The following is a 26,043-nucleotide window of genomic DNA, read 5'->3' as shown; positions in this document are numbered from 1 at the left end:
ATCCGGGTGTCGTTCTATTAGAGGTTTTACGGTATTTTCATTATTATAAATTTAGAAAGTTAAAATTCGTCTTTCTTCTTGTAATTTCTAGGGTTGACTTCATTCTTCACTGCCCAATTTTTGATTAACACTAGCGATTTGGTGGTCGACTTCTCGAAGTGGTAGGTTCATTTTAAGCACCGTATTCCAAAATTACTATTATGTCCACTTTTAGAAACATTATCAAATTACTCTATGGAATATGTTTCTAGATTATCTCAATATGTCGGACTCCTCTTTTAAAAAATAACGAATTTTTGCACTATGACAATGAAGATAAGGGCAAAGTAGGAAAACAAGTTGAATAAAATTATATTGCATTTGGAAAGTTCTCAAACATGTCAAAGTAGATCAATAGAACAAAGCTAGCTCTGAGTAGAAATTAGTACACTTATTGGTGGCGAATATGACGGGTTTGGTTGTGGGATAGTTCCTCCTCCTCTTCCTCGTATACTTGATGATGATTGAGATCATGTTCAACATCAAGCTGTTCTTCTTGCACTTCTTCCACTTGTTGAATATACCTCGTAATTGGAATTCGCATTGAAGCTTCGTATTGATCATGTATTAATTTTTCTTGTAATTTTTGAAGATGAATATGACGTTGTAGAGCCTGAATCGAAGTTTTTTTGGTTGAAATCTATGTTTTTCGTTTAACCTCAATTTGAAGCTTGCAAACTTCATCGTTGCTAGATGGTGCCATAATTACAGGTGGCAGTCCTAAACTATCACCTCGGAGAATGGAGGAAGGATCGGGATATTCAATCAAGTGTGGATTTGATCGATTCACTTCGTGGTTGTCTGAAAAAAAAGTTAATAAATGTTAAAGCTCCTAAATTCTGTTCTAACCAATTCTGTCAGTGTCTCCAATAGCAATACTGAATCGGTTAGCCATTCCGCGAATACTTGGAAATTCCCTTCTTCTTTTTTTCAACAAACCAGCGGTAGTAGTGGGAGCCGGGGATTGTTGTCTTTCAGACGATCGAAATCCGCACATTCCTCTCATTCTATCCGAATCCACATCTATATGACGTTTCTGTCCGTATCTTTGATGTTGTTGTTTTGAATGAGATGGTATCGAAGACGATGAGGAAGGTCCAGCGCGAGACATGGAAACTGATCCATTTAGAGAAGTCTGAAAATTTTGATACTTTTATCATTTGTTTTTTATTTCATTAAATATGTTGCAAAATATACCTCATCTTCTGTTTTAAAGTTTTTCGAAGTCAACTCGGTTCCATCGAATGTTATCGGATGCGCGTCAGGCAGTTGATAATCTTTTTGTTTTACTTCTTCTTTGTTTCTCATCAAGCCATCATCTACTTCCGGAACTGTTTCGTATATCATCTCTTGCGGGTAATCTTCACGCCCGTACATCTCAATAAACTCAGGTTCCATCGTTCGAGATCTCTGATGGAATGGAAGAAGATACCCAACCGATTGATTGTTGAGCTTTTTGACATATGGTTGACGACGAAAGGTTGGTGGCTAAAATATTCCTAGTTAAATATTACAGAATCATATTGAATATAGATTGATAATAGTTTTGGTAAGGTGCATTTTTTGAAAACAAACATACCACTGGTGGCTGATTTGAATAACGGCTCCTGTACTCGCTGGCTGTTTCTTTGAAGGTATACGACGACATTCTTGTATATGAAGCCTCTCGCACTTCTGCCTCATTGTATCCAACCAAATGAAACTCCAATCGATCAGTAGCGTTATCTCTAACAAGTACAGAAATATCGAAATTTTCAGAAGTGATATCTACAGGAGCCTTGGTAATTTTTCTGCCATGAAGTTTCTTCTCAGTGCAAAAATCACAGGATGCAATGAAGGTCTTCACATCTTGACGTACGGATCTCCAGTAAAGTTTTCTGAGAACAACCATTTGACTGAAATATAGCTTTCGAATTATTGTGGTGATAAGGATAACATTCTTACGTTCTTTTCTGTCCAAGATGCCCAATGAGCTCGTGTATTCTTTCAAGAACCTTTCGAACTTCTCCTTTCTTAACCACAACCTTTGGCATTGCATTACTGGTGTTTTCCGGGTTATAGTATAACAGAGTTTCGCCATCATCAGCCATAGAGAAGCATTTGCATCGAGACCTCCAGTGACTAGGAGCACTTCTATCATTCCTGCTTGTTACACTTGGAGGAACTACGTTCGTTCTGAACTTAAATTTTAGATAATGTAATAAGTAGAAGCTTTTACCGTTTATATTGAACAATATCATTATACTGATCAATGGGCATTCCACCGTAATCACTACTATGCACTACTTCCTCGTATTGAAGACTGTCTTCATCATCGTTAACGATATCGTTCTCAACAACCAGTTCCTACAACAGAAAAATCGATCATTTAAATGTATAAAACAATCTGAACGGCTGCGAATTAAAAAAAACTCACACTCATGTCATTCATGTCGTCCACTGCGATTTCTTCATACCCTTCCACAACCATGTTGCCATCTATTATCTCAGAACTATTGAGCATCATTGTTAGCTGTAAAACCACATGACTCTGATTTTCATTTCTAATAAAATTAAAGAAAAGATGAAAAAACGGGAAAAAAGTAAGATGATGTTGTTAATCAGCTATTTTTTAGCAATTTTGAAACTATGACATATATTTGAACTACCGCCAGAATGAGCTGAATATGCCCGAAACATCCCGTAATTGACGCGTTCGGTGTGTTGAGCGCAACCAGTGACATACGCAACGCGACCGCTTCGCGATCAACAGAATAGAATCGACTGCAATCGCGCTGTATTGCAATATGTAGAGATTTTTTCGATCCTTTTTGAGCACCAATTTTTTAATAAAATTCGCCTGTTGAAAGCAAAATTGTTTTCAAAAAATTGATTTCTGAGACAAAAGTTCGATTTTTTCTCGGCATGTTGCAAGTAAAGCCAACATGGCGCTATTTCTACATTTTTATAGAGTCATGAACCGATTTTTAACAAAAAGTCATTATAAATACTTAATTTAATTGCTTTTAAAAAATATTTCATATCTCAAAAAAAAAATTCAGTTTTAATTTCGTAGTAGGACTTTAAGAAGTTTTACGATTTTACAGAATGCTATGAGTTTAGCCGCTTTTTCTTCGGCCTTTGCTTTAGCATCAGACCAAAGAAACGTTTGCAAATATGTTTATAATTGAATCAACAAAATCACATGAATGTATTCATCTCGATATCATCTTCTCTAATATGTTAGAAATTATCTAGTTTTCTTTTCAGTTTATATTGTTCTTTACAGATGTCAGATTCCGAGCAGACTAGCAGTGGTACCGCGTCAAGTGGATCTAAAATGAAAGATTTTAATCAAAGATTTCGGGATCTCCACAAAATGCGACAGAAAGCTCGAAAAGAAAACCATGCGCAGGTATTTTTTTAAGTTTCATTCACACATAGTTCCCCGAATTTCGGTAATATTCGAGATCAACTTTTCCAGTCGAAATCGCCTTCTCTAATGTTAATAACATCGGTTTCAGGTTGTTGAAGAAGATCGCCGTAAGAAATTACCGAAAAACTTTGAAGCGAAAAAGGAGCGGGACCAATGGCAGGTGAAGGAGTTGCAAGATCGAAAAGAAGCGGAAGACAAAGGATTGGATTACGAGAGAGTACGAAGTCTGGAAATGTCTGCAGATGTTACAGAGAAGCTTGAACAAAAAAGGAAAAGAAAGAAGAATCCAGATCAGGGATTCGCTTCTTATGAAGATATGACGCTGCGTCAACACACTCGTCTGACTGCAGCGCTGGATCCCGATCTGGAGTCATATAAGAAAATGAAGGAATGTGTCGGAGGTGATCAGTTCTACCCCACAGCGGACACTCTTATTCATGGTAGGGAGTGCTTGATAAATGACAGTCAATAATTTAAAATTCTCAGGAAACCATTACCCAACAACATCTGCTATGGATCGGTTGGTGAAAGATGTCCATGGCCAAGTCAAAAGAAGAGAGCAGTATCATCGTCGACGACTCTACGATCCAGATGCCCCGATCGATTATATCAATGAGAAAAACAAAAAGTTCAACAAAAAGTTGGACAAGTATTATGGCAAATACACAGAAGATATCAAGGATGATTTGGAAAGAGGAACAGCCATCTAATGCAGAAATACTGTGCACATTCATGCAACTACTTTTTTTCGTTCTTTATTTTCGCGATTCCAAGTAATAAATTTTCATAACTCCAAGGATAAGGAATTGTATCATCGAAAATTTAATATTCGAATAATAATAATATAATTAGTCTTCATTGTAAACTTTTTGGGTGAAGAACAATCGCTTTTCAGAATCCCCTTTAAAAGCATAAGTTTGAAATATTTTTCAAATTTGTGTTCTTGTTTAATGACTGTTAATATCTGAGATTAAAAGATTTCCACTGTTTCTTCCTTTCCTTGGAAGTATCTGTTTTCAACGCAGCAATAATGCGACAAATGGGCTTGCTATAGCAATTTGAGTTATCTTTCATACTTTTTCAAATGTTTCTTTTCGAACTGGGTTGATTATTTTTCATACTGGAGCCGCAAAAAATTGTTCGCTTTTTAGCATCTGTTTTAGCATCTGTTCAGAGACACTGCAAACCGCGCACACCTCGGCCGTGGAAGAAGAAACGCGTACGCGACGCGACCGCACCGCCTTTGAAGAACAATAATCCATAGCGTTTTAAGACGACGCCCAGGTTTTGGTTGTTGGTTTGATTATTTTGTGTTGCAAACTGATGAGTATAATTTTTTTCTCATACATAAGTGTCTTATTCGATTCTCAAATCGCTATCGTTTCAAAATACCTTTAACGGAATTAAGCTTTGTTAATATATTTTTTCTGTGTTTTGATTTGTGAAAACGCTTCTTAATTGTATTTTACACATAACCAAAGTTACAGACACTATGACTGCTTTCCTTCCGCCGAACTTATTGGCTTTATTCGAAGCTCGACCACCGGTTCAATATCTACCTCCGGTTCAAGAACTTCTCGTCGATAAAAATGCAAAGCGAGCACCAATGACAGGAGTTGCCCAATACGTTGGACTTTTTGAGGTTTATTAATTGTAAAAAATCAAAGTGTAAATATAAAACTATTTGCAGGATCCAAAGGATACTCCACCGAAACTTCCAGTTGTGACAAAAGAACAGGCTAAAGAAGAAAAACGGCGACAGAAGGAAGAGCTGCTTGCATATAAGGTTGAACAAGGTATCGCTACATGGAACCCTGCTGAGAATTCAAGAGCTACGGAGGATCCCTATCGCACTCTGTTTGTTGGAAGAATTGTGAGTTCTATGTTTTATTTTCGAGGAATACTGTGTCTTTTTCAGAACTACGAAACATCCGAGAGTAAATTGAGACGGGAGTTTGAAGCATACGGAAAGATTAAGAAGGTATGTAAACGTTTGTTTTAGATCTGTATCACAAGTTTCTGATATTGCAGCTAACAATGGTGCACGATGAATCCGGAAAGCCACGTGGATATGCTTTCATTGAGTACAGCGATAAGGCTGAAATGCACAGTACGTTGATGATTTTTTTTGTTTTGGCATATTAGAACTGAAATCAGCTGGCTCTATTTTGAAATCTATTTTATCTTGAAAGAAAAAAACAATCGGTTTGTAATTTTTACAGCCACATGGTGATTGTGAAACTCTGGGAAAAGAATGGGAACGGCAGAGCGCGCAACTCTCCTATCGATTAAATTCTGATAGGTTTGTTTTGGTGAGCTCAAAAAAAGTTACGGTTGAAAACAAATATCAAAGTCTAGGAAACTGTTTCATATTCCAATTTTTTGAAAATTGAAAGTAAGGATAGACCTAGTTTAGTCACCTTTAAAGATTTTTTGAGATAACATTGAGTTTCTTCAATTTTCTGTTACTATTGAAGCTTAGTAAAACGTTCAGATATGTAAAGGGTAAGCATATTGTAAGTTTATCCCCGAACATCGAACTTCTTTTGTGAAAAATTTCCGCTGACTTGTAAGTTTACTGCAGTCTGCAAGTAAGTTTTGCTTGTAAGTTTGAATATAATTAAAATTTTTTGATTTTGGGTAAGTGAGTGGGTAAGTAGATATCGCTGCGATTGAAATGGATCTTTGTGAGCGCAATTTGGTAGGTTAGGTGTACCGGTATCATAAGAATATGACCAGGAAGTTTATAAGTTCACAATTGTGTTACGCTAAGCTTCTTTATTCTCAATGCTATATTTCAGCTGCATATAAAAAAGCCGACGGAATCAAAGTAGATGGTAAACGTCTCGTGGTTGATTACGAAAGAGGACGTACCCAGAAAACATGGCTGCCCAGAAGACTTGGTAAGAACTTTAATTCGCGAACTGATTGATGTATTACTTTTTCAGGAGGAGGAAAAGGAGACACTCGTAAAACTCGTGAGTCGAAAGCAGTAATTGAAGAAAGAGATATGCAATCTGGGTATGGGGGATACGATGATAGGGAGAGAGACAGAAGTGGTAGTCGTGATAGACGTCAAGAGTCTTACCGCAACGGGGGAGGATACGATAGAGATCGCAGAGAATCTTCGGGTGGGTATAGAGATAGTCGTGGGGGAAGCGGTGGCTTCGGAGGAGGTCGTGATAGACAAGGTGGAGATCGAGGATATGACCGCGGAGGTAGTCGTTACAATTCCGGAGGAGGCGGATCAGGAGGAAGCTATCGTAGCGGCGGTGGAAGCAGCGGAGGACGGTACGGAGATCGCCGTTAACGATCCAATTCTTAGTTGGGAGCATTGTATCTCAACTTCCCATATGTTCATTGCTTTCTTGATCTTATTTCTACGGAATTTCCCCCATTTCCCCATGCTTTCTTTTTATATATTCATGTCTTCTGTTAAAGTCAGATTTCAGAAAAAAGTATTTTTTGAAATCCTGTTTCGTATTTATTTTAATGAAGTGTTTAATAACTTTATGGTATTTGTTCGTCGAACGAAATCTGATCAGTTTGTGAGCTGATAGCTGTACTTTTTTCAGTTCTGGTGTGTAATAAGTACTGAATAAGAAATGACAGTTCTAGACCTCAATGCCGGGTTCGATGAGCAAGCTAGGTGGACTGGCAGTCGGTCTGTTAGCGCCGGCCAGATCCGGAGCTCTGTCCAACCAGATCAGAGGAGTTGTACACAGAAGTGTCCTGAGACTGCCACCGGATCACCCAGATCCATGGGATTACAAACACAAAGGTTTCAACTATATTGATGGTTTGAAAGATGACACTCAAGCACACCTTCATCAAAATTCGAAATTGATTGTTATCGAAGGAAATATCGGATCCGGAAAGACGACTTTGGCGAAGCAGCTTGCTGACCAATTGGGCTTTGTTCATTTCCCCGAGTTCCGAATGGATGATATTCTTATCGACAGATACGGAAACGATCTTCGTAACTATTACAGCAAGGTATTTTCAATTTTTCATAGTTGCACAATAATTAACCTATATTTTTAGTTCCCAGCTAGATATCGTCTCCCAGATATCTCCATGTTCTACAAAAACCCAAGCGGAGAGCTCTCGGCTGCCATGCAAGACCGTATTTTCAACTGTCGCTTCGATCAGTATCTCAATGCATTGGCTCACATCCTCAACACTGGACAAGGAGTTGTTCTTGAGCGCACGCCACATTCTGACTTCGTCTTCGCTAATGCAATGAGAGATAAGAACTATATTGGTCATGAATGTAAGAGCATCATTTTTGAGAATTTCGGAAGATGTTTTTATTTTCACAGATTTCAAGCATTACTACTTTGTTCGCAAAAACGCTCTTCCTCAATTGCATTTCTGGCCACATTTGGTTGTTTATTTGAACACCCCAACAAGCAAATGTTTGGAGAATATCAAACGACGAGGAAATGTTAGTTGACTACGGGCTAAAGGAGTCTAGAAATATGATAAATTTCAATTTGGTAGCTCTGAAAAATTGACATATTTTTCAGACCGATGAAATTGCTACCGTCGATGAGCGTTACTTGAAAACTATCGAAGAGTCTTACAAAGATTCTCTCCGCGAGTACCGCAATCACTCAAAGATTCTTGCGTACGATTGGACGAAACCAGGAGATACTGACGCTGTTGTCGAGGTAAATTGAATCTCACTTTTTTTGAAAACATCTTTCATCGGTTTTCAGGATATTGAGCGATTGGACCTCGACTTCTTCGAGTGGCATAGTGGAGATGTTATGGAAGAATGGAACACAATTGTTGACTCCATCGGATGGAATGGATGGAGACAATAGTACGTTTCAGATATTAATGAATGTAATAGACGTTTTGTTTTTACAGTGTAACGAACAAGTATGATGCTCGTATGCTTGCATTCGACGGAATTCCGAAACACGAAGTTGGAGAGCTCTACACGAATCCGAGAGACACTGGTCATTTCCTTCATGTCATGCGCAAAGAAGTTCTGAAATCGCCATATGGCTACGGCTACATTGCTAAAAACGGTGATCATCAAGCCGGAACCACTGCCTGGCACACCGGACATAATCTTCCAGAACCATGGTAAATTACATCATTTTTTCTCAATCGTTGAAATTAAAATTTTGTTTCAGGTATGAGTATTACTTCCGAGAGGCATACTACGACGATTTGACATCACATGAAACGTCTTTGGATTTGGACTCGGATTCATATGATCCGGATTATGTGCACCACCATCACTAAATCATCCTTCTTATGAACCACCTTCTCCACTTTCATAAGTAGCTTCCATAGATTTTTTTTGTCGTCTTCTTTTCGTCAATTTTTGTTTTCCACCCCGATTCACTAGAGTCGTTGTTTGTAATGTTCATTTTTCTGTTTCGGAAGAGAAGCTGCGATTTCTATTAGCGTTTTAGACGTTTTGAAACAAAAAAATTGTACGAGAATAAAGGGTTTCAGAGTTTTCTCTTCAAAACCAGTTTCAGAAAGATTCTGGGGCGCCGTTGCAATCCGAAAACTATTTTTAATATGCTCATTTTGTCTTTACTGAACTCTGGCACTGGGCCAACACCATTCGTGAAGAGATAATACAAGGTCGAGAGTGTGCAGAGTTGTCTCTCTTTCTCTCTTGGGGGGTATTCCATATCTCTTGTGATATCTCGTTTTCTTACGCTGTCTTACTTCCCCACAAGACCAAAGGGGAAACCCCGTGGTCGAAAAAAGAGAATTGAAGGAGTGAAGTAAAAGAAAAAAGGAGAGAGTGGAGGAGGAAGAGGGACAGCAATGCTAGACAAACTGGAAGAAGATGAAGGGAAAAAAGAAGGACTTCTTTTTTTTGAGAATGAAACGAATTTCTTTCAGCTCTTTCCACACATTTTTCTACTAAGAACCGCCCTATTGTAGATTTTTTTCTTAATATGAACCCTCTTTCTATCACAAATAATGCTGGACTGAACTGGAAACTGAACTGGAAATAGTCTTCCGCCGAAATATGACTATTTTTGAAAAATGATCTTCTAATCTTTTTATGATGTTTTCTTGTGTTCTTTATGTATATACTTCAGCTTGAAAATAATTGTTTTGATATCAGAAAACAATTATTTTCCACTTTTGTTCAAATGTTTCGGATCCACTATCCGTGGGAAAATATAGGTCAATTATCATTTTAAAATTGATTTTCAGAAAAAGTATTCTTTGCAACAAAACCAGTTGTTATTTTGTTTTTCGCTCCTCTATTCGTTTTCTGAACACTGATGTCTTGCAAGAAGTGTTGCCCTCTCTCTGTGGCTACCGAGCGTGGTCGACGCTCATTGAAATTCGAATCATGTTCCTGAAATGGGAAAGCCCCTAGAAACGTATTCCTATCAACGCATGGGCATTGAAACAATCAGTTGTTACGCCTATTCAACAGAAGACTCAAAGTTCACAATTGACATCAATCCTTCGTTTTTCTCTTTCTCTTCCTCCACACATTCCTCTCGCTTGTTTTCGTTTTCAATGTTTCGTTTTTTTTTAAACTAGACGCACTTTTTTCATGACTCCTGTTCTATCTCCCAAACTGTAAGGATAATGTACTTTGTAATGAGTCTTTAATTCAATATTTCGAAACTGAGCTGCAAGAATTTCGTTGGTTTCGGGAGACCTATTCTGTAGTTACAAAACATCGGAGCTGTGGAAGAGAAACGCCGCTGGCCGTGGCCGAAGGTCCCACAACGACAACTACCGTAACCTAAAAAGTGCATATTGTTGGATTACGGTAGTTGTCGTTGTGGGACATTCGGGCATGGCCCCCAGTGTTCCTAATCAAACCTGATCTGCAAGAAAGTCGTAGTGCGAGACTGAGATTTTCTAATTTCTTTTTATTACATTTTATTTCGACTGGGAAGGAAATAGACAAACTTTTCAATGCTTCAATAGGCTAACTAGTTAAAGATATAGCTCTATAAATAATTTTTTGCAAGTCTCCAGAACATTCCTTGTTTGTTTCTAAAAATTGAAATTGACAAATACTTTTTGAATATAATTTATAGATGTTCAATTTCCTCTTCCGATCGTCTTTTCATCGACTCAAATTAAAATTTTCAAAAATCTGTTTAAAAAAGAACGATTTCAAGCATCACATAATGTCCAGGACACCGAAAAAGAATCCAATACCATTACTTTCTTTACGGGCCCTTTTCCGGCTTACTCAAGGCCAAACATAGTCTTACTCAAGTTTCTCTCAACCCTCAACTACTTGGGTGCTCTCTACAAATTCCTGCGTCTCTTCTCACTCCTCAAGCCTGAACATACACTTGAAAGATCAGAAGAAAGAGATACGAGAGAAACGAGGCAGTGTGGTTAGAGAGAAGAGAACGCAGACACTGGTCTTTGGCATATCTTTTCTGTCTCTTGTCTCTCGTTTACTTTTCGGCCTTTTTTTCCATACTCCTGCTGTTTAAATTTTTACAGCCGTTCCCTTGGGAGTTTCTGGTTCGAAAGGTATTCTGAAAATACTCACTTTTTTCTATAACTCTTTTTTTAATTCTCAGAATTCGACTTCTTTTTTTTCAGAATTATAGCGAATGGATTAGACGATGGAGAAACCCAGCTATTTCCAGTCGTACAATAAGGTACAGTTTTCTAGTCTATAACTTATATAAATCTAAATTTGTATAGCATAATCTAATTTTGCTCAAAACTTTATTGGACGAAATGATTTTTTTTTCATAAAAACTAAATAAACAAAAATATGACTCTTAAAATCTTAAAAGAACGTTTTGAAAGTTTCAGGTAATAGGGCGACAGGAGAACAGTTAGCTCCCGGAGCAGTACCAGCTCACCCGGTACTTGCTCCGGTTATTGCCCCAGGAGGAGCCGCACCAGTTGGAATATCTCCTGCTAGTCTCACAAATGGAGCACTTGCCGGAGTATCGGCCGCATCAATGGCCAATATCATGCAGAATCCAGGATTCGCGAATCTGATCCACCAAGCTCTCCGTAATGTGAGTTATCATTAATATATCATTAATATGAAACCATCTGACTTCGTTCCCTGGTGTACTTGAAAATGACGTGAACACAATAAGCGTATGATGGTGATGATCTAGAGACTAGCATAAAAATAGAAACCGAAAATGGGCATATACAGAAAAAAATAGGGGAGGAGTAAAAGAGAAAAGCGAGAGAAAGAAAACCGGTTGAGAGAGAATATTAGATTTTTTTTTCTCAAACAAGTGTATGAGGTCAAGACACTTTGATTACTTTCTTCTCGAAATTGATATTTCATCTCACCGAATTTCGGTTTGATTTTCTGAACCAATGTTTCAACGAAAAATGGTTAAATTCAGAAAGGTAAATGCTGTCAATTCAAATCACAAGGGAATCATCCTCTGTCTAAAAAGGAGTCATTTGTTTTCTTTTTTCAGCAACTTGAAACACAAGCAGTGGCTCAACAGTTAGCAGCTAATCCACAATATCAACTCAATGGAACTTCTTCAGCTGCTTCGTTACTTCTTGCTCCACAAGCAGCGGTTGCTCTTCCACCACAGCCTACTGTAGTTGTGAACGGTGTTGCTGAAACCATAAGTATGCTTTTTTATAGTTTTCAACAACAGTTTTCCTCGTTGCAGAACACATAACAGAACTTGCTCATCGACACTTCCAGACAGCAAATTACGCAGATGCTGAAAAGCTTTGTAATTCAGTTTTCCAAACCGATCCTAACAATATACCCATTCTACTCTTGCTCTCTGCAATCAATTTTCAAGTGAAGAATCTGGAAAAGTTAGTTTTTTTCATTTAATTGTAAAAATCGTCAAATTATTAATTTACAGATCTATGCAGTTCTCGAAGCTGGCTATAAAAGTGAATAGTAATTGCGCCGAAGCCTACAGTAATCTTGGAAACTATTACAAAGAGAAGGGACACTTAGCAGAAGCTTTGGACAATTATAAGACGGCTGTTAAACTTAAACCAGAATTCATTGATGCCTATATCAATTTGGCGGCTGCATTAGTGTCTGGAGGAGACCTGGAGCAAGCTGTAGCCGCTTATTTCAATGCGTTAAGGATTAATCCGGATCTGTATTGTGTGAGGAGTGATTTGGGAAATTTGTTGAAGGCAATGGGAAGGCTTGAAGAAGCGAAGGTAGGTTTTAATTAAACGATTCTCGGGAAAATGACATAAAAGAAAATGTTTAGGTTTGCTATTTGAAGGCGATTGAAACTCAACCACAGTTCGCAGTCGCTTGGTCAAATCTCGGTTGTGTTTTCAATAGTCAAGGAGAAATATGGTTAGCTATTCACCATTTCGAGAAGGCAGTCACACTTGATCCGAACTTCCTCGACGCCTACATTAACCTTGGAAACGTTCTGAAAGAAGCCCGAATTTTCGATCGTGCTGTTTCTGCGTATCTTCGTGCACTCAATTTGTCTGGGAATCATGCAGTTGTCCATGGTAATCTGGCATGTGTGTATTATGAGCAAGGGTATGTATTAGATGAGTATTCCACTGTTTCTATAATTCTTTACGGTTTCAGATTGATCGATTTGGCTATCGACACTTACAAGAAAGCAATCGAATTGCAACCTCATTTCCCAGATGCCTATTGTAATCTAGCTAATGCATTGAAAGAGAGAGGAAGCGTTTCGGAGGCTGAAACGATGTATTTGAAAGCGTTGGAGGTGAGAGAATGAGATAAAACATTGAAAACATAATTCCCTGAATATGATCTATAATCGTTTGGAAAGGTCAGAGATTGTTTACCATGGAGCGTTTTTCTGTTTTTCAAACAACCGAATCAACGTCAACATTATGTTTTCATTCTTTCCACAAAAAGTATTGATAACAATTCGATGATATTCTCGTTTTCAGCTCTGCCCAACCCATGCCGACTCCCAAAACAACCTTGCCAATATCAAGCGCGAGCAAGGCAAAATTGAAGATGCAACTCGACTGTACTTGAAAGCCCTCGAAATCTACCCAGAGTTTGCCGCTGCTCACTCTAACCTTGCTTCAATACTGCAACAACAAGGAAAACTACAAGATGCCATTCTTCATTACAAAGAAGCAATCAGGATCTCCCCAGCATTTGCCGACGCCTACTCCAACATGGGAAACACACTGAAAGAGATGGGAGATAGCTCATCTGCGATCGCTTGCTATAATCGAGCCATCCAAATCAATCCAGCTTTCGCCGATGCTCACTCAAATCTTGCCAGTATTCACAAAGACGCTGGAAACATGGCAGAAGCGATTCAGAGCTATGGAACTGCTCTCAAACTGAAGCCAGACTTCCCAGATGCATTCTGTAATCTCGCACACTGTCTTCAAATAATTTGTGATTGGACAGACTACGATAAGAGAGTTCGACGACTGGTTCAACTTGTGGAAGATCAACTAGGAAAGAAACGGTTGCCATCTGTCCATCCACATCATTCAATGCTTTATCCTCTATCTCATGCTACTCGGATTGCTATTGCTGCTAAACATGCTTCATTGTGCTTTGACAAGGTCCATCTCCAAATGCTCGGAAAGACACCACTCATCCATGCTGACCGATTCAGTGTTCAAAACGGACAACGCCTCAAGATCGGATACGTGTCTTCCGATTTCGGAAACCATCCAACATCCCATTTGATGCAGTCGATTCCAGGAATGCACAACCGCGAACGTGTCGAAGTATTCTGCTATGCTCTCTCGGTCAACGATGGAACCAACTTCCGATCGAAGCTAATGGCTGAATCGGAGCACTTCGTTGATTTGTCGCAGATTACATGTTACGGAAAAGCTGCTGAGAGAATTGCCCAAGATGGAATTCATATTCTCATCAATATGAATGGCTACACCAAAGGTGCGCGAAATGAGATCTTCGCTCTCAGGCCTGCTCCAATCCAAGTTATGTGGCTAGGATATCCTTCGACTTCTGGTGCAACATTCATGGATTACATCATCACGGATGCAGTAACATCTCCTCTTCGCCTGTCTTGTGCATTCACCGAGAAACTTGCTTACATGCCACACACATTCTTCATTGGAGACCACGCTCAAATGCTTCGGCATCTTACTGAAAAGGTGGTTGTGAAGGACAAGGACGCCACGGAAAGAGACTCTAGTCTGATCATGAATACTGCTAATATGGATCCGATTCTCGCGAAATCAGAAATCAAGGAGCAAATTTTGGATACAGAAGTGGTTAGTGGTCCGAAGAAGGAACTAGTCAAAGCTGAAGTTGTTCTCCCAGTCCTGGAAGTTCCAACGGAACCAATCAAACAAATGATTATGACTGGACAGATGACAATGAATGTAATGGAAGATGTAAATGTACAGAATGGTCTTGGACAGGTAATCAACAATATTTCAAGATTTAGAGTTCTTCCATTAAATATTTTCAGTCCCAAATGCACCATAAAGCGGCAACAGGAGAAGAAATTCCAAACTCGGTTCTTCTGACGTCACGAGCTCAATATCAACTTCCGGATGACGCTATTGTGTTTTGCAACTTCAATCAGCTTTATAAGATAGATCCTCCAACTCTTGATATGTGGATTAAAATTCTTGAAAATGTACCGAAGTCCGTTTTATGGCTCCTGAGGTTCCCATATCAAGGAGAAGAGCACATTCGAAAATATTGTGTTGAGAGGGGAATCGAACCATCAAGGATAGTTTTCAGTAACGTTGCAGCAAAGGTTGGTACTTCATTATCTTTAATCCTTCACAAGAAAACTGTACTTTATAGGAAGAACATGTTCGTCGTGGACAACTTGCTGATGTATGCCTAGATACTCCCCTCTGTAATGGACACACGACTGGAATGGACATTTTGTGGACTGGAACTCCAATGGTCACAATGCCACGTAAGCTACAAAATACAATTTGGGGGTTCTGAACTATTAATTTTTCAGTTGAATCTCTGGCTTCTCGTGTTGCGACATCACAACTTTATGCTCTTGGAGTACCTGAATTAGTGGCAAAGACCAGGAACGAGTATGTTCAAATTGCAACCCGATTGGGAAATGATGCTGAACAGTGAGTTAATCCTTAATAGGAACATTTCAATCAATTTTGTTTCAGTTTGGCTAGTATGCGAGCAAAGGTATGGATGGCGCGAACAACATCAACGCTTTTCGATGTCAAACAATATTGTCATGACATGGAAGACCTTCTGGAGCTAATGTGGAAACGTTACGAGAACGGATTACCTGTAGACCATATCACGAATAACACAGAAACACCATTTGGACTATAAGCCCCAGTGTCTTCTCCCCAACTTCCTCTGTACATTTTGTATACTTCTCCCGTTTTTATATATCTGATGGCATTTATTTTTTGTTAACGATTCTTCCATTTTCCACATTGGAAAACCCCTTTGACCATTTGTTGCTCACTGTCGATTCCACTAATTTCTCAGTGCTCTCTCTCCCTCTCTTTCTTACTTTATACACATTATCTCGCTTCCTCCTCATAATCTCCTGGGTTCAATTCGTTGTGATTTCGTTTGTGTTTCAATTTGTTTTGAAGAATTTAACAAGTTCTCACCCCGCCCACTCCGTTCTACTAGGGCAAAAATAAGATCGTGGTTTTAAATGTGGATCTCTTCAAACCATTCTAATCAAAAAAGTTTGCTCCCCTTGTTTAGTAGTGTTGTTTTTAATTAGTTTTTTCTTCTATCCATTTTTGGTGGATTTGAAGTAAACGTGCTGTGTTGTTATAGTACCCCCTTCTAGACTTTATTCTGCACTTTGAACCATATTGGTCCAATCTCACTCTCCCCGAGTTTTGATCCGTTTGATCATTCGCTCTCACTTTTCGATAATTGTTACCACTTTCTTAATTGCTTTATTTTTTCTTCAAAATAAAAACTCAAAATCTATATTCTTCTGGAGAACCGGGGGAAAATAATTGAAATTTTGACAATTGAGTATGGGATACGGAGAAAGTCAATCTTCTCAGTTTTACATCTATGTCTTTCACACAGACTCCTCTTCTTCCAACCAATTTAACCGTGGGGACGGGCCCACCGAAAACTGGCAGGAAAATTGAAAAAGTGGTCCTTTTTCTCTTCTTCTTGTGCAGAGAATCCCCGCAGATGGAGAAGAAAATGAAGAAGAAGAAGCAATTTGAGAAGAAGTGAAGAAGAAGAGGACGTCTCCTGTAGCAGAAGCTGTCATTTTCAATTTTGGAGAAACGGAAAGGAGAAGACGCAAAAGGACTCCTTTAACTCATTTTCTTACTCCCAACTTTCCGAGAGAAAGATCTCTTGAACTGTTTATAGTTTATGACTATTCTGTTTGATTCTTTTCACCTAAAATGAATAGAAAACAATGTCTTCTTTTCATTCTTCTATTAACCACAAGGATCGGAGAAACATCCAAAAAGTTTCCATTAAGTAAGTGAATCAACAAAATTTTTTTCACTCTAAACAAAACTTAACATTTCTATTTTTTTTCAACCTAGATCTTTCATCCCAGTAGACCCACTATCAGAGCTATTTCTGGGTAGTAGGTTTTGAAGTGTTTTGGTTGTGGACTAGAAGAAAAATACGATTCGTTGAAGTTCTGATTCTAACATTCGAATAACCCAGGAACTTCAGTTTTAAATGCTAGAGGTAAAATTAATGTAATTACGGTATCTACAGTACTCCATTCCACACTAAACACAAAAACTATCGGACGGTTAGATTCATAAAAAGTTAAACATTCTAATAGAAGGTCACCCAAGCGGCCAACGTTGAGCTCGTGTATCTCGGTGGTGGTAAAAGATATCAAAAAGTAATCAACGGATAAAATGTTTATCATAATAACAAAAACATTTTGTTAGTTGACCACTTTTTGGTATCTTTCACAGGAAATTCGATATATGAGATCAAATCTGCCTTTTTCGAAATTCAAGCTCTCATAGTCAGCTCAAAGCTGGCCGTTCGGATTGCCTTCTATTAGAGTGTTTCCGGTATATTAGCTAAAATATCCTGAAAACAATTATATTTTTAGAGAAAACCAGTAAAATAAAGTGATTGATTTATATGGAACATTTTGAGATTCTGAAAGAAAAAACTCAAAAAATACAGCCAGTTGAATAGTACCAAAGAACTTTCAAATTTTTGAAGTATTCCGAAAAAAATAAAATAAATGCATGTCAAAATAATTTATTTTAAAAACTTTTTTATGTAAGCAGTTGAAAAAAAAATCTGAAAATGTTTACAAACCAGTCGGTTTACTAAACCTCCTGGCCTCCGGTTACAGTACCCATAATCTTATGAATCAGGGTCTAAAAAATTGGAAGTTATGAAATTCCTTGAAAACTTCAGAAACTCAAAAAATCGTTAATTTCGGAATTTAATATCTCGGAAATTTAGATATTTAGAATTTTGAGAAATTTATCTCAGAGATATGTGAATTCGGGAACTCCGAAGTTTGGAAACTTCATTTTTAAAATTCTGAAACGTCTTTCCAGTTTCCGAAATTCTGAGTCTCTGCAACTCTGAAATTTAGACTGAACCTCCTTTTCTGAAAATTCCCGTATTGTCTACACCTAATTGTGAGGGCTTTGAAATTTTGATGAAATTTTAAAATCTCGGAATTCAACATTTCGAAAAAAAATTGCTGAAAATATATTCAAATGTTGGCTGAAAATACGGAAAACAGACTGATCCTTTTATTCTTCTAAACGTATGAGTTTCTTCAACCCAAAGACCTATTCCCAAAACAAATCATCTCTCAATTACAGGAGCATTCGTTGCCTCGACAGATATCGATAATGACACTGCTCATGCCATCATTGAGGTGACTCCCAATTTTTCAAAAGTTTTCTCTCTCAAATCCAACTTTTTAAAATCTTTTCAATAAAAAGTTATGCAAATCATTGCTTTTTTTTTCGCAGATGCTCCGACTAGCGGAAATGACATTCAACGCATTGTCAGATGTTGATTTCGATGTCCTTTTGGGGACAAGAGACCTTCCGCAATGGAAATGGCCACTTTGATGTGGAATTTGAATCGAATCAGTGAGAAGAAATGGTTTTCGATAGGTATTCTGTTAAAGTGTACTTTCAGTCTGCGATGAAATGAAACTGGGTTACATGCTCATGCTGGCTGGTACAAACTTCAAGAATTATGGGATCTATGAAGACATTGCCAATCATATGAAAGTGAATAGGAATGTCGATTGAAGGGAAATTATTTGTTTTTTTTCAGATGCCTCTGATTGATTGGGAGCCTTCGAAAAGCGACTACATAGCTAACAGATCAAATATCCCAATGATATTTTCAGTAGCTCCATCTGCTGAGCAATTACTTGTAGACTATATTCAATATAAGTGTTGGAGAGACATAGTTTACATTCATGACGGAAAAAATGGTTCGTAAGTGTTTCAGAACAATTTTTGAATTTCCAACAATGTTCGATCACCGTAAAACCTGTAATAGAAGGTCCCCCAAACTGTTCACTTCGAGCTCAATCATCTAAATTTCAATGCAAGATATAAAATTTTGTCAACTACTAAAATATTTGTAATTTTATGATAAAGAATCCACTAGTTGACAACTTTTTAATATCTTTCACAGGAACCGAGATAAATTGGCTCAAAGTTGAAAGTTACTGGATACTTCTTCACCAAACGCTGACATTTTCAGCTGATAGAACACTGCGAACAATGTTCTCCTATTTACACAGAAAGTCTCCGAAATACCAACTGTTTGTGGATAATTATGTGGTAGGGCTTGCATTCAATTTCACCTTGAATTCAATATTTTCAGGCTCCACCTGACGAAGAAATGTTCAAAGAGTTCCTGAACGAATTCCATCGTAGAATATCCACTCAACATACGTTGAGAAGTAATGATAGTTCAGAAGAGATCGATGAGCCAACGTAAGAATTCTAAAAGTTTTCAATATTACAGTACCCAATCAGATTTTCAGACCCGTGAATGTGATTGTAGATCTGGAAGGAAGCTACCGTACTCGTGCTTTTTTGAGAGCACTGGAGGAAAGTGTTCTGGTGAAGAAAGAATATCATTATGTTTTTTCGAATTTTGTAATTATTTTAACTGTTACTGCTTATCACTCTAATCAGAATTTTAGGAAGTCGACGAATCCGATCTAACTGGATTCCACTTTTCTCTTATCAACATCACTATTTTCCGAATATTTGATAAGAACGACAAGAAATTCCTGTAGGGCCTAAAACCTATTTTTTCCGAAAGAAGGGCATTTTTTCAGTAGAACAAGAGCAGAATTTCACGATGTTTATCGAGGTGGATTTTCAAATACTGACAGTATCCCAACCGCCGCTGCATTCGCTCATGATGCAATTCTAGTTGCTGGAAAAGCATTGCAAATTGCTATGGATGAACATGGAAAAGGGATTTTTGATAAGTAAGAATTGAATGTTTTCAAATCCCATTCTCTGGAAATTTCTTCAGATCTTTTGTCCGCCATCAACTCTTCAATCGTGGAAAGAAAGGATTATACTGTAGGCCCCACGAAGACCAAACTGAAACAAGACAGTTTGAGTCTTTTGAACACGGACTCAAAATTGCAGAAGCCATTAAAAAAGTTGTACTCACGGAGCAAGATGGAACATTGACTGGAAGGATACAATTTGATAAAGTTACTGGAAGAAGGACCAATTTCTCTGCGGAAATAGTGGAGATTAAACCGGGAGTCAACTCATTGAATAGTATTTGGGAGGTGAGGGAAAAAGCAAGATCAACTGCGATCAAGGGATTTATCAGAATTTGATAAGCCCAAAAAAAAAAAGAATTCAGAAAAAATCAAAATTTTTAGAGATTCCAATGGGCACAAGATGAAGGATTTCTGCTCGGCGGAGAGAAATATGTACAGGAAAGAAAAAAAGATTCAAGCCAAACGAGAAAAGGAATACTTCCATCGAAACCATGGAAACTTCGATTCAATGTTGTAACTGTTCTAGTGAAACCGTTTGTAATGTTGAAAAGAAGAAATCCTGGAGAACCGGAACTAAAAGGAAATGATAGGTAAGTGAAAAGGTTTTTGAAAATTGAAAAAATGAGTTGCCGTATTTCCAATAATGAAGGTCACCCACACCGTCAACTTTGAGCTCAATCATCTCGATTCCTGTGTAAGATATTAAAAATCTGACAATTGATAAATAATTCATCAAAATATCACCAATCTTTTATCATTTCACAACTTTTTAATATCCCTCACAGAAATCAAGATAATTGAGCTCAAAGTGGTTAGCTTGGGTGGGCTTCTTTTATAGTGTTTACGATATGTTCTATCGTCCTTAAAAGTTAAAAATCCACTAAAGTCGTTAAAATGTCTTATCTCTATGAAAAGGGTTTTTACAAAAAAGTTGTCAACTAAATACCACAATAAAACGCTAGTTTTGTTTTAAATTTCTAGAAATTTTCCAATTAATCCAATAAGTTACGATCCCTTTTGTAGACACTTGACATTGAACTACCGTAAAACCTGCAATAGAGACTGTCAAGTTTGGGCTTATTTATCTTGGCTCCGATGCAAGATATCAAAAAAATGGTTAAATGCAAAAATATTGGTTATAAAAATTATGAAAAATAATTTTTCAGTTGACAAGTTTTTCATATATTTCACAGGAATCGAGATAATTGAGCTCAATGTGGGCGTATAGGGTGGGCTTCTATTAGATCATTAACACTAATCCAACAAGCTACTCCTAGACACCTAATTGTAAATTTGAACTGTTTCAACTGAAAAAGACAATCTTTAAAACTTTTGCACACATTTGTAAACGATTTGAATAATGTTCAGATTCGAGGGGTACTGTATTGACTTGCTGAACTTGTTGGCGAAAAACATCACCGGATTCGAATATGACGTCTTCATTTCTGATGGTAACAAATATGGTTCAAGACAAGCAGATGGAAGTTGGGATGGGATGATTGGGTACTTGTTAAATGAGGTTGGTGTTCACTGTATTCTTCTAGAATTTTCTTTGGTTTTCAGACAGCTGACGTGGCAGTGGCTCCATTGACAATAACTCAAGAAAGAGAACGAGCCGTAGACTTCTCAAAGCCATTCATGACAACTGGAATATCAATAATGATCAAGAAGCCAGAGAAGCAAGAGTTCAATATATTCTCTTTCATGGAACCACTTGGAATGACAATTTGGATTTTTACATTGAGTTCTTATTTTGGAGTCTCTTTGACTATTTTCCTAGTCTCTTGGTTTTCTCCATACGAAAAAAGAATTGAATTCAAACGAGGGGAATTCACAGTAACAAACGAATTCACTCTTTACAACTCACTCTGGTTCACTTTGGCAGCTTTCATGCAACAAGGAACTGACATTCTTCCGAGGTAACATTTTTTTAATGAAGTTTGATTTTTAATATTTTCCAGGGCCGTTTCGGGAAGGATTGCATCTTCTTGTTGGTGGTTCTTCACCCTTATCATTGTTTCATCCTATACTGCTAATCTCGCAGCTTTTTTAACTTTGGGTAAATCTCTTTTTTTTCAAATTTCTAACCGAATAACTAAATTTCAGAACGTATGACGCCTCCAATTGAGAGTGTTGAAGATTTGGCAAATCAGAATAAAATATTGTATGGGGTAGTTGAAGGAGGATCAACAGCTGCTTTCTTTGAGGTACCGTAAACAGTAGGAGTCCACTCAAACCGCCAACTTTGAGGCTATATATCTCGGTTCCTGTGAAAGATATCAACAAGTAGTTAACTGATAGAATGTTTTTGATATTATGATGAACATTTTGTTAATTGACAACTTTTTGATATCTTTTACAGGAATTGTGATATATGAGCTCAAAGTAAACCTACATTTTTCAGGATTCAATTGTTCCATTGTACAAAAAGATGTGGAATTTCATGGTTAGTACAACACAGAAACAGATGGAATTGGAGAAGCAATCCATATCCAATAGGTTAGTACATAATTTGAAAAACATAAAATATTCTAAGGAACTTTCAGCACATCGAATCGAATATTCGTCAGCTCATATGCTGATGGAATAGAAAAAGTGAGAACCAGCAAAGGGAAATATGCATTTTTACTTGAGGAGACAACGAATAACTATGAATCTGGGCGAAGGCCCTGTGACACGATGAAAGTTGGGCAGAATTTGAACACATTGGGTTATGGAATTGCTTCAAAAATTGGGAATCCATTGAGGTAAGATACCTAAAGCTTTAGCTAAAGCGAAACACAATTTCTCAAACTATTCCAGAGTGTCTCTGAATCTTGCTATTCTGTATTTATCTGAAAAAGGAGAACTGAAAAAGTTGGAGAACAAGTGGTGGTACGATCGTGGACAATGCGACACTGGAACATCGGATGGTGGCACGAGTAGCAGTTTGAACTTATCAAAAGTGGCCGGAATTTTCTATATTCTTCTGGCCGGAATGGTTCTTTCGATGTGCACGGCTCTTGTCGAATTTCTTTTCCGGAAGAACAAGGAGAATCGAGAGAAGGAGAGAAATCGAATGAGAAATTCTCGACCACAAAAGCCGGGAATCATTGCATCGTGTGAGAGGGCAAAACAGAAGCAACATCAGAATAGGAGAACGAAAAGTGAAGAAGTATCAACACCAAGAAGTACATTGTTTTAATTTATGATGAAAAAAATTACAATAAATAAAAATTCCAGTTGTAATAATACAAATAAATTAAGTTTTCTACAATAATTTAAAACATTTCAATTCGTAGGTCTCCAAGGCACTTCTTCGTCATGCAAAAAATCGGATCCACTTCTTCCAGAGTTTCATCACCAAACAAGGAAAGTGCAGCTATTCCAAATACAGTATGAAATGGGTCAGCCTGAAAATATGAAGAAATTAGTTTTTTAAACTTGCTAGCATTGGGAGCATGCTACGTGGGTAATTTTTTGGGGATACACTATTGTCTTTTCTTGGAGGTTTTACTGTTTCATCATAACTAACTATCGAATAGTTTATTAGCAACGCCGCGGATTTCGGTTCCACCTCAGATGAACTCGGAACGCGAAATGAACGACTCACCAACTAATCGTCAAACTGGCAGGTGCATACAGCAGCTTTAGAAATACTGTTTTCAGTTTTCTAATTGTAGCTATCTTGACGAGCTGATGAAAGAGCTTCAATCAATGACCAATATATATGAATCGAATCACAATGTCAATTTTCGAAATGCTCAAGTGAGATTGCAACAAAAATTTCCGATTCAGTCGGTTACCTAAATTTTCAGAATCTTCTCATTCGTGAAATCCAACGTGTGTTGGATGCGGAACATCTCATGAAAAGTCTGGGAACTAAAACGCCTCCGAGAAGATTTGTTGCTGGCAGAGATATAGAAATGCCAACTCCTGAGCTCTCTTCGATTACAAATTTCATGAAAGAAGATGCATCGCTCATGACCCCATCTCCAGCAAACGGATCTTCGCTGAGACGTCGCCAAAGCTTTAGTCCATTAACTTTATCTTTGATTGGGGCCACGAATTGTATTGATAAAGAAGTAGAAGAGGAAAAGAAAGAACAGGGAAAGATTCAAAAGTGCGACAAGATCTTTTTCCCGAAGGAGACACCAACGTAAGTACCAACGAATCGATATTTAAAAATTTAACGACTTTCAGTAACATTAACCCAATCGGAAGACTTATCGGCCCACGTGGAATCACGATTCGCCAACTAGAGACGGATCTCGGATGCAAGTTGTTCATTCGAGGAAAAGGTCTAAATTAAAATTTTCATATATTTTTTACACTAAGGAATTTAGGATGCACCAGAGATGATAGTAAAGAAGAGCGTCTCCGTGGACGAGCCGGTTGGGAGCATCTCGATGAGCCAATTCATGTACTCATCACCGTGAACGCAGATTCAGAAGATAGCGCCAATGATAAGATGCAACAGGTCAAAACTTATCTTCAGGATTTTTTGGAGAACAATGACTCGAATCTCAAACGTGCTCAGCTGATGCAGCTAGCTGTGATTGAGGGAACTCTCAAGTAATTGTATCTCTTTGAAATTTGATTATGATAAAGTTGTCTTTGTATTCAATTATATGTTCTAATATAATATCGCATATTCGGATGAATAAAGAAACTTACACAATCGCCTGGTCTATCGGCAAATCCACCAGTTTCATCATCTTGGCAAGCGTAAATAAACTTCTTCATTGATGTCTGATCGATGAAATCCAATCGACCCAAAATAGAAAGAGACGCGAGAACCCACCACGAATAGCAAACGTCTGGGAGCTTTTCGGGACGTCCTGAACTAAATAATTGACAAGCATCCGAAAAAAAAACGTTTCGTACCATTTAAACCCCCGCTGTCACACTGTCTGAAAGCCAGCCACTCAGCAGTTCGATCTCTGTCAATGTCGTCAAGTCTTCCTGCGATTGCTAATGCTCCTATACAACAGTAAATTTGTCCCGAATGACTCTCGGATCCAGGTCGAGTTCCGAATCCGCCATCAGTGTTATAACATCGTTTCAAGAAACGAACAGCGGAATCGATGTTCAGTGCAGACAGACGTCCGAGTAGATGACATGTAGCAAATGAGCAGAGGGTGAAACGAGTATCTACTTCACCTGAAAAAAAACGACAGATTCGTGTTTTGAACGTTTGATAGTTTTAATAGCGAATGTTGAGATACAGTTAAACTATAAGCTGGAAATATAAATACCTGACAAATCTCCACAAAAGCTCCCGTCGTCTTGTTGCAATCCTTTCACATATTCGCAAATCGATTCGGCATCTGCTTTTTGTAAACAGTCGAAAATGATAAGAGTTTGAACTGCGCAAAGTGTATGTAGAAGATGACTATCGTGGCCAGGAGCAGGTCCATAACCACCATCCTTGTTACGGCAACTGAGAACGTAGTCTATGATTTCGACCGCTGACATTCGATGGAGCTGAGAACGATGTATTTCGAAACAATATTGTTCAGTATAAGCTCACCTCTTTCGTTAAATCCATAGCATTAACACACCAATAAATTCCACTGACTCGTAAATGCTCGGCCATTATGTAATGCTAAAAAATTTGTGTTGTGATGTGCAGAATAAAAAGTAAGTCTTACATATCCACCCTTGTCTTTCTCATATTGCTGAATAAAATTGGAGTGAAGCCCTTTTAGTAGTTTCTTCGGTGAGCTTTGAGGTAAATCGACATCTTTTCGGGCGAAGTCTAGAAGACCAGCAAAACTCTGCAATGTTAGATACCGTAAAACTTGTAATAGAAGTGCCCCCTGACTCACTGATTTCTTTAATTTAAAACGAGGCTTTGCTGATTTTCACTTATGAATCTTACTTTTTCTTGGTCTATATCAGACTTCGTCCAGTTTTTCGAACTCTTCGAAATGGGATTGTTGGCATCTCCAAAATGTGGCCAAGCGACAAAGTGGCATCCTGAAGTAATAGGTGGCACAAGCTCGTTTCATTCAAAGTTTCATACCTGCCATCTCGACTTGAACCACACCTTCTTTAGTATTTGTGGTCGGGTTTCGGCGAACATTTCCTCGATGAATCCTTATCACTTGCCGAAGCTTCAATCCCACAATAGGTTCCTTATTATCTTTTGAATTCATATAAACATACATAGACGATGTCTCATCCTGAAACAATATTTAAATTTCCGTC

At 38.0% G+C, this 26,043-nt stretch overlaps 9 protein-coding genes across 9 annotated transcripts; 6 read left to right on the top strand and 3 right to left on the bottom strand.

Annotated features, from left to right (window-relative positions):
- Nucleotides 1-430: 430 nt before the first annotated feature.
- Nucleotides 431-2,545, bottom strand: CBG16609 (the record flags this gene model as incomplete). Its single annotated transcript, XM_045244053.1, has 8 exons — nt 431-652; nt 698-840; nt 889-1,174; nt 1,237-1,527; nt 1,619-1,934; nt 1,984-2,214; nt 2,258-2,385; nt 2,456-2,545. The coding sequence occupies 8 exons, from the start codon at nt 2,543-2,545 to the stop codon at nt 431-433; spliced, it is 1,707 nt and encodes a 568-aa protein (XP_045096016.1).
- A 762-nt stretch (nt 2,546-3,307) lies between these two features.
- On the top strand, nt 3,308-4,164 carry CBG16608 (the record flags this gene model as incomplete). Its single annotated transcript, XM_002641867.2, has 3 exons — nt 3,308-3,433; nt 3,543-3,894; nt 3,941-4,164. The coding sequence occupies 3 exons, from the start codon at nt 3,308-3,310 to the stop codon at nt 4,162-4,164; spliced, it is 702 nt and encodes a 233-aa protein (XP_002641913.2).
- Nucleotides 4,165-4,946: 782 nt separating this feature from the next.
- Nucleotides 4,947-6,764, top strand: Cbr-rnp-7 (the record flags this gene model as incomplete). The annotated part of the gene is made up of 6 exons (XM_002641866.1): nt 4,947-5,096; nt 5,145-5,327; nt 5,373-5,435; nt 5,486-5,564; nt 6,256-6,357; nt 6,403-6,764. The coding sequence occupies 6 exons, from the start codon at nt 4,947-4,949 to the stop codon at nt 6,762-6,764; spliced, it is 939 nt and encodes a 312-aa protein (XP_002641912.1).
- A 314-nt stretch (nt 6,765-7,078) lies between these two features.
- Nucleotides 7,079-8,713, top strand: Cbr-nuo-4 (the record flags this gene model as incomplete). The annotated part of the gene is made up of 7 exons (XM_002641864.1): nt 7,079-7,450; nt 7,499-7,727; nt 7,777-7,901; nt 7,984-8,127; nt 8,176-8,282; nt 8,330-8,551; nt 8,602-8,713. 7 exons carry the CDS (start codon nt 7,079-7,081, stop codon nt 8,711-8,713), a joined length of 1,311 nt encoding a protein of 436 aa, XP_002641910.1.
- On the bottom strand, nt 7,375-7,735 carry CBG16547 (the record flags this gene model as incomplete). Its single annotated transcript, XM_002641865.2, has 2 exons — nt 7,375-7,436; nt 7,540-7,735. Coding segments are annotated over 2 exons (258 nt in total), but the record flags the coding sequence as incomplete, so codon positions are not given.
- Nucleotides 8,714-11,046: 2,333 nt separating the features above from the next.
- Cbr-ogt-1 lies at nt 11,047-15,698 on the top strand (the record flags this gene model as incomplete). The annotated part of the gene is given in 12 exon segments (XM_045244052.1): nt 11,047-11,082; nt 11,224-11,454; nt 11,878-12,037; nt 12,067-12,235; nt 12,286-12,598; nt 12,652-12,915; nt 12,934-13,134; nt 13,325-14,794; nt 14,845-15,138; nt 15,189-15,306; nt 15,355-15,478; nt 15,524-15,698. 12 exon segments carry the CDS (start codon nt 11,047-11,049, stop codon nt 15,696-15,698), a joined length of 3,555 nt encoding a protein of 1,184 aa, XP_045096015.1.
- A 1,061-nt stretch (nt 15,699-16,759) lies between these two features.
- Cbr-glr-2 lies at nt 16,760-23,035 on the top strand (the record flags this gene model as incomplete). Its single annotated transcript, XM_045244051.1, has 19 exons — nt 16,760-16,838; nt 18,176-18,231; nt 18,369-18,451; nt 18,490-18,595; nt 18,642-18,804; nt 19,080-19,159; nt 19,203-19,315; nt 19,366-19,480; nt 19,528-19,619; nt 19,666-19,821; nt 19,869-20,136; nt 20,233-20,441; nt 21,220-21,370; nt 21,415-21,770; nt 21,813-21,910; nt 21,958-22,058; nt 22,256-22,350; nt 22,398-22,598; nt 22,654-23,035. The coding sequence occupies 19 exons, from the start codon at nt 16,760-16,762 to the stop codon at nt 23,033-23,035; spliced, it is 2,904 nt and encodes a 967-aa protein (XP_045096014.1).
- Nucleotides 23,036-23,111: 76 nt separating this feature from the next.
- Nucleotides 23,112-26,003, bottom strand: Cbr-ggtb-1 (the record flags this gene model as incomplete). Its single annotated transcript, XM_002641860.1, has 7 exons — nt 23,112-23,243; nt 24,496-24,671; nt 24,718-24,993; nt 25,089-25,317; nt 25,364-25,438; nt 25,485-25,610; nt 25,902-26,003. The coding sequence occupies 7 exons, from the start codon at nt 26,001-26,003 to the stop codon at nt 23,112-23,114; spliced, it is 1,116 nt and encodes a 371-aa protein (XP_002641906.1).
- On the top strand, nt 23,548-24,409 carry CBG16603 (the record flags this gene model as incomplete). The annotated part of the gene is made up of 4 exons (XM_002641861.2): nt 23,548-23,598; nt 23,649-23,989; nt 24,034-24,131; nt 24,177-24,409. The coding sequence occupies 4 exons, from the start codon at nt 23,548-23,550 to the stop codon at nt 24,407-24,409; spliced, it is 723 nt and encodes a 240-aa protein (XP_002641907.2).
- Nucleotides 26,004-26,043: the final 40 nt, after the last annotated feature.

Source organism: Caenorhabditis briggsae, assembly GCF_000004555.2.
Source record: "Caenorhabditis briggsae complete genome, chrIII, whole genome shotgun sequence".
In the NCBI taxonomy this organism is placed as follows: domain Eukaryota; kingdom Metazoa; phylum Nematoda; class Chromadorea; order Rhabditida; family Rhabditidae; genus Caenorhabditis; species Caenorhabditis briggsae.
Note: the sequence above shows the minus strand (reverse complement) of the source record. Positions and strands in the feature narration are given on the sequence as shown.